Consider the following 10,863-nt stretch of genomic DNA (forward strand, 5'->3'; position numbering starts at 1 on the left):
AGAAAACTGAGAAGTGGCTCAAGACTCTTTCACGGTACCATGTATACGGTGACATTTCATTTTTGTTTATTTTCATTTTGCTGTCAGGTAATTTTAATGCAGATACTGACTAGAGTAGAAGGGTATTTAGAGTATTTTGAGAGAGTGTTTTTATATGTGTTAAATCTTGTCATGTTACTTCTACAAAGAACAAACGTATTCTCGGAGATTTGTTTCCGCGTACTCGGGTACGGGACTGTGAACCTGGAAATTCCGACTTACTCAAGAAGGCACTTAAACACATCACTGCGACGTTGGATCATATGACGTGCGACGCAGGCGTAGTCGGGAATTTAAAAACTAAAGGACTTTCTGGCCAGTTGTACTGTGACGTGATTTTGGTGACATCCGTGGACATGAGATTCATTTTGTCCTCCGTGGCGCTCGTCTTGTGTGTTGACGTGCTGCACAGTCTGCCGCACACGTATTTGCAGGTAACGTGACACAATGTTTTCATCATGCCTTACTTCCGGCCAGAGTCTCGTGATCCAGTTAGCCTAACTGGCTGCTCGGTCTGTGTTCATGTAAAGCGCGTTTTTAAACTACAGGCGAACACCTGATGTTGTAAGTTTGCTCAGGCGCTGATTTTCATGGTTGGAGATGAATTGCTAAAGCTGTGCGGTCAAATATTAGAACGTCATTTCATGCTCCATCGTTTATTTCGTGCTGAGCGACCTGCACCGTTACAATAATTCATGGCAATATTTTTGCTTTAGATTGACTCTGTGATTGACAACGTCATGTAAAAACTCGGGAAGACCAACACCCAGATTATGAATGATCATAAGCTGACCTCCCAGCCCAGTGTTCATTCACTGCTGCTCGTTTCAGTCACTGTGCAAACGTCCTGTTTATAAGGTTGGAAACCTGCAGTCAGCTGAGACTGAAGACGTCAGCTGATGATGACGAAACGTCCAGATGAACACAATCAGCTGGTGTTGCTTATGTGATGTGTTTTTCTGTCTGTCTCTCTTATAATGAAACTACCATAAAAAATTAGAGACTTTATTTTTTGTAACTGAGCAATGTTGCAGAGTCAGCAATACTTACTTCCCCTGCTATGTTTTGGTTCTGCAGTTAAACATGAAATTCTCTGAGTGTTCACAGATTTGAAGAAGGGCGAAAGTCACACTACGATGGTTTTTAGCAGACCTGGTTTATTTTTCCACAGGAAATAGTGGGCAAACATGGATTTACTAATGCCAATAATTGGATTTGTGCCCACAGCAAATTTCCAAGGAAAGATATTCATGATTAAATAAAAACTCTTAATTTCTCAGTAGTTGGTTCTTAATTTTTGTTATTCTCACCAATGTAAGTGTCTGTTGTAGATATCTGTAATTCAATTACAACTACTGATATTTTATCATTAAATAGTTTAACTCCATTAAAACTAGGGATGGGAACCAAGAACCAGTTCCTTGGATTTCTTATTGATCCCACTTATTGGTTTTTGTGAAATCAGTTGATTTCCGTTTGTGTGTCAGAGGAGGAGAATAGCAGCGCAGTATACATCGTGCACATGCACATTACTTTTAAAGGATGAGGCGCAATGGTAAAGTGGAGGCTCCATCCCAGGACAGCTGGGTTATACTCTACAGACAACATGGGAACGTTGGGAACGCCAAGAGCCCAGAGTGATAAAGCTGAGTGTTTTGTTGACTTCGGCCCAGCAGAGTTTGAGCTTCAACAGGGATTTGTTTGTGGTGTGTGGACTGGAGCCTACAGGTTTATATGCTTCTCAGTTCCCAATTATAACTGTTGTAAGTTTTCATTTAATAATTCAAATATCTGAAAATTATTCAGATATTCGATCGTGGCTCAAGAGTTGGCAGTTCGTCTTGTGATTGGAAGGTTGCCGGTTCGAGCCCCGGCTCGGACAGTCTTGGTCGTTGTGTCCTTGGGCAAGACGCTTCACCTCCCGCCTGCTGGTGATGGCCAGAGGGGCCGATGGTGCGATATGGCAGCCTCACTTCTGTCAGTGCGCCAGGGCAGCTGTGGCTACAACTGTAGCTGCCTCCACCAGTGTGTGAATGTGAGAGTGAATGAATAGTGGTGTTGTAAAGCGCTTTGAGGGTCTCGAAAAGTGCTATATTAATGCAATCCATTATTATTATTATTATTATTATTATTATTATAGTTGTCACTGGTGAGAATACCCATTTTCTATCTAGATGGTTTCCATACTACAGATATCAGACATGGATTTGAAATGACCATTAAATGCCTGATTGAGGAAAAAAGTTACCAGTTTGTGCACAAACCAGTAACAATAATTCACAATGTAAAATGACACTCCTGTTTAAAGTCTTGATCTTTATGCATTTCATTCCTTTTTCTAGTCACGACAGCATCATGACGCAGATCCACGGTTCACAGAGAAGTTTTTCACTCAGACTCTGGATCACTTCAACTTCAACAGTATGGGAAATGGGACATTTAATCAGCGCTACCTGATCACAGGTGAATGTAGTTCCCTGTTAATAATATAAGACATTCAGCAGCAAGTGATCCGTAATATCGGTCTCTCCTGTCCTCTTAGATCAGTACTGGGAAAAAGGCTTTGGACCCATCTTCTTCTACACTGGCAATGAAGGAGACATCTGGGAATTTGCCCTGAATTCTGGATTCATCACAGAGCTGGCTGCACAGCAGAGGGCGCTGGTCATATTTGCTGAGCATGTAAGAAGATTCTTTTACAACTCAGACAGTGTTTGTGACCAGTCTATTAGTGGCTCAAGACTATTTGCACCTCGTGTAACAAAAAGGCAAGTAGAGTAAAGCATGAGGATGTAGGAGGACGTCCTCATGCTGGACCTGTGAGCTGCAGCAGCTGGACCGTGGCTGCCCGTCTTCTGATTGTTGCTTAAAGCTTGAACTTCTTGTTTGCTTGTTTCTGTCTAACAGAGGTACTACGGCAAATCGCTACCATTTGAGAAAGACTCCTTCAACATACCTCAGATCAGCCTGCTGACGGTGGAGCAAGCCCTGGCTGACTACGCCATCATGATCACTGAGCTGAAACAGCAGCTGGGAGCCACAGACTGTCCAGCCATCGTGTTCGGTGGCAGGTACGATGCCCCTAACTCACACCGACATCATTGTTCTCTGCTTGTGTGACTTGCCTTTAGCTGTGCTTTACACTGTAGGTATTTATTTCTTTACTTTAATATTTGGGCATATCAACAAAGCCTGTTAAAGCCGGTTTAAATGAATGTTTATGTCCTGCCCCTAGACATAACTTTTGATTCCAATTTCTAATAACTTGCTTTAATTAGATTTTTCCTCATTCTTGAAATAATTTTTTAAATTGGATATTAAGTAGAGATGGACAGGAAATGTGGTTAAGACATGCAGCAAAGGTCAAGGGTCAGGCTTGAACCCAGCTGCTCACGCACTGAACTAAAGCAGCAGCCTGCAATGAAACAAGCTTCTCTGTTCTGACAGTGTAAGGTTACTAAAAGACATTTCCAGGATAAATAGTGTTTGGGAATCAGACACCAGATCTAACAGGAGCCGCAGAGTGCAAGCTTCAGTAACCTCTGTGTGTTCCTGAAGTGTAAAATGATAAACGAATAATAAGTTGACAAGTTTAAACACACAGATATTTACAATTCTGGCATGTGTGAGTCTTCTTTATGATATATGCTGATCTGTTGTTTATTGTATCTGCTCCTGCAGTTATGGTGGGATGTTGTCAGTTTATATGAGACTCAAATATCCAAACATAGTGGCTGGAGCTCTGGCCGCCAGCGCCCCCATCCTGTCCACTGCTGGCCTGGGAGACTCCAGGCAGTTTTTCCGAGATGTTGCGAGTGTAAGTTGCTTCCTTTCCTTCTCTCCCAGCTCGTGACGCTGTATGATTGAGAGGCAAACATGGAAAGACTTTTCTGTATCCACCCACTTTAAAGTGATCTTTAACTAAGCTGCAAGTATGGACAAACCAACCAAACAGAGCTTTTAAACAGGCCCAGTGTTGTTGTTGAAAAAGGAAGTGAGCCCATGTATTTACTTCATGTATAAGCTTCACACGAGGATTATCCTGCCCACTGCACTTCCTCAGCTGAGGACGTTTGCTGACATGCAGTGTTTTCGTGTTGTTGTTGCTGTTTTAATGCGTTATGGTCTTACTGGGTTGGACAGAATGAGCCAGGATTAAAGAAGAAGAGATTGCAGAGTCAGAATCACTGCACTTCTGCTCTGATACTTGATTATTGGGTTTAATCAAAAGGAACCTGTGTTGCTTCCATTATTTACTTATATGAACAATGCACTGACTGAAACTCATCCCAGGCTCTATAGTAACCATTGCATTTTCCTCGGATGTTGGAGCTGGCATCGAGTTCATTGTGTTTCAGTAATAAAGCTGACAAAGAAAGGAGAAGCACAGTTTGTGTTGTATTGTGAAGACTGAGTAATATGCCACCTGGTGGTACTTGCTGAGTGACCTCGGGGCTAAAGAACCCCTGATTTACAGGCAAGCCTCCACGTACATTTGCAGATCACTGTGGATCTGTCATGTCTGAAGTGTGCAGACTGCAATACACACAGTAGTTCTGCTAAAACTCTTGGACCTCCTAACCTTCGGTAGTTATTCACAAGGAAACGTCTTGATTGTAGACTGACAAGAAAGTTTTAGTCTCTGAGGAGGACAAATGTAACCTTGATGGTTTCCAATGTTATCAGCATGACAAGCAGATCCCACCTGAGGTGTTTTCTATGCGCCACAGTGGAGGGGGCGCCATAATGGTCTGGGGTGCTTTTCCTTCAGTGGAACAAGGAGGTGCAGGGGCGTCAAACGCTGGCTGAGTCCAGATGTTGCAGAGAGCATCCCTCATGACCGAGGGCCCTCATCTGTGTGGTAACGACTTGGTTTTTCAACAGGATGATGCTACAGCACACAATGCCCGTAGGACAAAGGACTTCTCCCAGGAGGATAACATCCCTCTGTTGGACCATCCTGCGTGTTCCCCTGATCTAAATCCAACTGAGATCCTTTGTGGATGGATGGCAAAGTTTACAAAAACAGTTCCAGGCAGTAGATGCCCTTCATGCAACCGTCTTCACCACTTGGAGAAATTTTCCCACTGACCTCATGGAAACGCTCGCATCAAGCATTGAAGTGATCAATAATAACGGTGCACTCATTACTGGGTTCATGTTTGATTTCTGTGTTTGGGGTTTACGTGGTTTGTGGAGGTGCGGCCCTTTGATCAGGACTGTACATAATGATTATGTGCTCTCATGACCATCAGCTAGGGGATGTATGTTAATAATGGAAACCATGTCCTGCAGGAACTTTCAACCCTGTGTCAGTTTTCTTTGGCTCCTCAGCGTTGCCATGCTACTGAAATGAAAGTGTTTTCCTACCATAGCGTTGCAGTAACCGTCAAACTGATCTTTCTTTGGCTCCAGGACTTTGAGAGTGTTTCCTCTGACTGCACAGATGCTGTGAGAGGAGCTTTTCATCAGCTGAAAGAACTGGCTGAATCGCAGGGTAATGAAAAGATGGCTTTAATTTGAACTGCTATTTAAATATTCAGTGACGCAGTGTTGCTATCCGGTTGTTCAGTCTGACGTCACTAGCCATGTCTGGGCCTAAACTCCGCTGCAGGTCCATATATCAAACGATCACTGTGGCATTACTGAGAGTTGAAAAACTGTCTAAAGTCTTTCATGTTTAATAAAATGATCAGCGTTCTGCTCTACCAGGTGTAACAATTGAGTTTAACATCCAGGCATCCATGAAAACGGAATTTATGACATTTAACGGAGTTAGAAGTTAGCAGGAAGTTAGCTCGCTAGCTTCTATCTAAATACAATATAGCATGTCCTGACTGCGGGGTTTTGGAAACAAATTAAAACGTACAGCTCTGTTATCACTTCCAACATAAATGAAGACAGAAAACTAAACAGCAGTGACGTTTGTAGGGTTACTGAAGTTGGGCTAGCTGGTATAATGATGTGCTACGTGACCGCTAGCGACACAGCTATGTTAGCATAATATAAACAAGCTAACTTTTTTTCCACTCGATAAAAGTTAACGTGAGTGTTCTCGGTGGTCAGAAACAAATGTAATCGCATGGCAGGATGCTGTAAAAGGACCAAACTTCAGCCAGGAGAACAACTGAGATAATCCATCCACAATACGAGGTTAGTCATTCATATACTGCTGCATGGGCTGGGCTGTAGTTACATCCTAAGGTTTTAAAAACTGAGCTTAAATAAATGATTAGCGGTAATAAAAGCCGAGGGAGGTCAACAGGGATCACTGACTGTTTTAGGAGCTTTTTGAGATCAAATAGAAGAAAATACATAACATTAAACATGTTAACAACACAAAAGCCATATTAAACGCAGACTACTTTAGACCCGGAAGTAGGATTCGTCGCGTCATCACTGAACAACCGGATAGCAGCACATCGCACAAAAGGTTTATTTTCTCTTTGTCGAGGACTTCTGATAAAGAATATGTGGTGCTACTTGTAGTTGGAAAGTCCTGTAATAAAAAGTAAAGTAACTGATAATGAAAAACTCTCTGTTGTTGTCGCCAGAGTATCGTCACATTCAATCAGCGTTTGCCCTGTGCAAGCCTCTATCATCTGCCCAGGACATCCACCAGCTGAATGGTTTTCTAAGGAATGCCTTCACCCTGATGGCCATGCTGGACTACCCTTACAGTACTCACTTCATGGGGAACATGCCTGCCAATCCTGTCAAGGTACACAGGCTGAAGAAGGACGTGTGGCGTCTTTTCCAGACTATAATTTGACAGAATGCTATAAATAACACTGTGTTACAGAGAAATCCGAGACCATAATAAGTCTTTCACTAGCAAGGATACGGTTACTGGTCAGGGCTACTGGTTGGAGAAGACCTCTCTGAGGGCCGATGACAGATTTCATTAAAGTATAAACACATTTACAAAGGATGCCACACCAACAGAAGCCATAGTGTTATAATAAGATGCAATGAGGCCGTCTGCTTCATGTCATTAGATTTTGTGTTATTTAAATGATAAGCCGTGCTTGAGGCTGGTCGAGCCTTGGATACCCTCCCCAACACGTTTCATTGATATCAGGGAGCATGATAATGGAAGAGCTCACTCCTAGAAATGTTTTATTATAGAGTAAAGGTGATCATTGTGAACAACTTAACACCAGCATGAAGCCCCCCAGACAAAGGTGACACAGCTTTGTCTTCCAGGTAGCCTGTGAAACCATGCTGGGAGGATCGGACCTGCTGGGTAACCTCAGAGACACTGCAGGTGAGACTTTCAGTGATGATCAAAACTTTGTTTAAACAGCACAGCTAGGACAGAGCATAGGGACAACAAGGAAGTAGCACTTCTCACTCCCGACATTCATTTCCATGTGTCTCTATGGGATTCCCCTCCCTGCGTATTTCTGCCCATCCTGATTGGCTGGTGATTGTAATGACCGCGTCACGCACAACCAACCCTTAAATAACTTGCACTATTATGTAACCATTGTTCAAACACCTCTTCTCACTGCAGCCTGCTTTAGACTGGCTCGCTTAACTGTACCTAAGCTTCAGGTTTGCTGATGATGTGGTGGAGAGGCCTGAGTCTAGGGGGCAGGCTAGAAGCATCGTGGTCCAGGATCTGGAGGTGTCTGAGAAGTTCACGAGTGAACTGCTGTCCATCATGGACCACCCGTTACACCCGCTCCATGTGACACTTTTTGTTTTCAGTAAATAATTCAGACCGTTCTCTATAAACTGTACCAAACCTTGCTGCTGGTTTTCACTAATGACGTTTGCACCACTGTATGATTAGTTCTTCAAATTCCTTGTGTTAATATTTTATTTGATCACTGTTGTATATAAACCTTTATGTCACTTAATGAGGCCTTCGGTGTGGACCTTTGGTACTTTTAACAATGTTGGGCTTTTGCGTTTTCTCTCTCTCGCTCCGAAGGTTAATAACACGTCTGTATGTCTCTTTCATCTTTCAGCGATCGTATACAACGCCACCGGGATTCTGCCCTGTTTTGACCTGTACAGCCTGTATTTGGAGTGTGCTGATCCCACTGGGTGTGGGCTGGGCTTCGACAGCCTGGCCTGGGACTACCAGGTACTCCAACACCCACTGGTGAATTAGTAATACCACATGTGTGACATTACTGATCCACTGTGGCAGAATGGGTATTTTCAGGGATGCCACAGTCGTAGTATGTTTCGCCGACCTCGTCTCCTCCTGTTGCTTCCAGAGCACTAAAGTGAAAGTTATCCCAGTCACCAGTCTCCTCTGATTAAACGTGCATTTTTTGCCTTTCCCCATTCATAAAATGATTCAGATTTATCTTTGTGCTTTGGTGAGTCCAGTTTTAGTGACTCTGCACAGAGATGTTTGGATCTGGCTCCAGATGTGAATCCAGGGGTGGAACAGTAGATTAGTAGACATGGGTTTGAATCATGTAAACATGGATCTTAAAAGACACAATTTGTGGAATTGTTGATACCGATAACAGAGCAGAAGAAGCCCCGAGGCAGTACTACAGTGCTTTGGAAAGTTAGATTTAGATCATTTTAACTGTGAGTAACTGGATATTATCCTTTCTGATGTTGATGAACCTGCGTCTGTGTCGTTGCAGGCATGCACGGAGATCGAGCTATGTTACGAGAGCAACAATGTGACGGACATGTTTCCTCCGATGCCTTTCACTGAGGAAGACCGCAGGCTGTACTGCTCCAAACGCTGGGGTGTGGTTCCACGACCGGGTTGGCTCAACATCCAGTTTTGGGGTGACGGTGAGAGCTGAAGACCAACAGACTGATGAGACTGACATTTAGAAGTTATATTGCACGTGGCTCAATAAAGGAAATGGTTTGTTGATTAGAGCCACAAACTACATAGTAAATGGACTGTGTCTTATATCGCGCTTTTCTACATGCCTGCCTGCAGCACAGACATTTCACCAGTTCTGCTGGGCTGGCTTGTAGTTCAGGAGGTCAAGCAGGTCGTCCCCTAATTAGAGAACTGGTGGTTTGATCCCAGGCTGCATGCCAAAGTATGAATGTACGTTAACATTAGATAGAAGTGCTCGTGTGAATGAGCCGTGTTGTATAAAGTGAAACAAGAAGTACGACGAAAAACTTTTTGTTGCCATAAAGTTTGAATACATTTGTCTCTCGGTTAGTGTTTCTAATGAAGTCTCGTGTGTGCAGCTCTCTCCACAGCCAGCAACATTATTTTCTCCAATGGAGACCTGGACCCATGGGCCAACGGAGGGGTAAGTGTGTCAACCAATTAGCTATAATTCAGTAAAGCTTCTGTTTCATGTGTGTTACTTAGCTCTTTGTGCTTTAGGTGCGCACATCCCTGAGTGACTCACTGATAGCACTCAACATATCTGGAGGAGCCCATCATCTGGACCTGAGGTACAGCAAGAGCATTTTTCACTTTTTATAGAAACTCCTGAAACCTCCCAAAAATGTGCAATTGCTTCATATGGTTTTCTGCAGGGGTTCTAATGAGGCTGATCCAGTGTCAGTGATTAGTGCCAGGAAGACAGAAGCAGACCTGATTGCACATTGGGTGAAGATGGAGAGGACCAGATTACAAAAGTTTGTTTGAGCACGTTCACACAAGAATATTCGAACTGCAGTTACAGAAGAATCAGACTGCAGCTTTTTGAGACTGTTCAATGTTAAATAAATTTATTTTTAAAAATATTGAAATAAATAAAGTGAAATGTAAAAATGAAACACCAGTTTGTAAATGTATTCATTGTAATTTCATTTTAAATTTGTACTTTTTTCAATGCATATGTTAGTAAATCAGGATCATTCCAAACCAGCAGTGTTTTGGAATCTGCACACATCTGCACACATCTGCATACATCTGCATACTGCCCCGCCCCCATTTCTCTGAACGGCGAACACATTTACCTCCAGGTGAAGAAGCAAAAGCAGTGAACTGGTGACGATACGGTAAGACAGAAGCTGCACCTCTAAGGCAAGAAACAAGAAGGCTGACTGTGAAAGTTAAAGATAATTTTGTCTGAGGTCCAAAGAGGAAGCTGGAAGACTTGAAGCTTTTCAAAGTGTTTACATGGGAGTAAAGTTCAGTTAAAAATAAATGTTTGAAAAACATTCAGGCTAAAATAACAAGAGTGCTGAGTGTGACTGTATCTGAGACACTCATTGAAATAAACAATTGATATGACAAAGACCAGCAGACTGCAAGAGAAATAGAAATTCATAAGAAATTCACTGAGTTTTCTAGTCTGAGCACTCATAGTTGAACTAAATAGAATAGAATAGATCCTTTATTGTCACTGTTACAAGAACAGTGAAACAGTTTGTCATCTCTCCGTTGGCAGCATGTAGATTTACATTCAGATTCATACATAGCAACATATCTACACAAAAAAGATTTGTTATAAGTTTTATACACGTGCGTGTGTGTGTACACACACACACACACACACACACACAAACAAACACTGGTTGCTACTGTACAGTCATATAAATAAAGGTAGGAATGTTGGTTGTATTAAACTGTAACAAATACTGTTTATAAATAAATACAGTGCAAGTGTCCATGAGTGTTAACAGCACAGTTAATCTTCAGTCAGGGTGGAGGTGGGGCATGTTTGACAGGCTGTGGGTCGAAGCTTCTATTGAGTCTGTTTGTCTTGACCTGATTCCCATGATGAGTTTTTCCTTTCCAGTCACCTTTCTCACTCACTATGTATTAACAGACCTCTCTGCATTGAATCATATCTGTTATTAACCTCTGTCTCTCTTCCACAGCATGTCTTTATCCTGTCATCCTTCTCTCACCCCAACCAATCACAG

The 10,863-nt window shown here is 42.7% G+C and overlaps 1 protein-coding gene across 1 annotated transcript; it reads left to right on the forward strand.

Annotated features, from left to right (window-relative positions):
• Positions 1–276: 276 nt before the first annotated feature.
• dpp7 (dipeptidyl-peptidase 7) lies at positions 277–9,768 on the forward strand. Its single transcript, XM_026188199.2, has 13 exons — positions 277–473; positions 2,382–2,502; positions 2,582–2,721; positions 2,947–3,110; positions 3,721–3,856; positions 5,455–5,536; positions 6,594–6,760; positions 7,246–7,306; positions 8,016–8,134; positions 8,655–8,811; positions 9,229–9,293; positions 9,371–9,441; positions 9,526–9,768. The coding sequence occupies exons 1-13, from the start codon at positions 303–305 to the stop codon at positions 9,635–9,637; spliced, it is 1,566 nt and encodes a 521-aa protein (XP_026043984.1). The 5' UTR covers positions 277–302; the 3' UTR covers positions 9,638–9,768.
• Positions 9,769–10,863: the final 1,095 nt, after the last annotated feature.

Source organism: Astatotilapia calliptera, chromosome 12, assembly GCF_964374335.1.
Source record: "Astatotilapia calliptera chromosome 12, fAstCal68.1, whole genome shotgun sequence".
NCBI classification, from domain to species: domain Eukaryota; kingdom Metazoa; phylum Chordata; class Actinopteri; order Cichliformes; family Cichlidae; genus Astatotilapia; species Astatotilapia calliptera.

Bases quoted from the DNA above. Each gene is read 5' to 3' on its own strand.
- dpp7 (XM_026188199.2), top strand. From the start codon at position 303: ATGACGTGCGACGCAGGCGTAGTCGGGAATTTAAAAACTAAAGGACTT. The intron at 474-2,381 runs GTAACGTGACAC...TCCTTTTTCTAG, and splicing joins TGCCGCACACGTATTTGCAG to TCACGACAGCATCATGACGC. The intron at 7,307-8,015 runs GTGAGACTTTCA...TTCATCTTTCAG, and splicing joins TAACCTCAGAGACACTGCAG to CGATCGTATACAACGCCACC.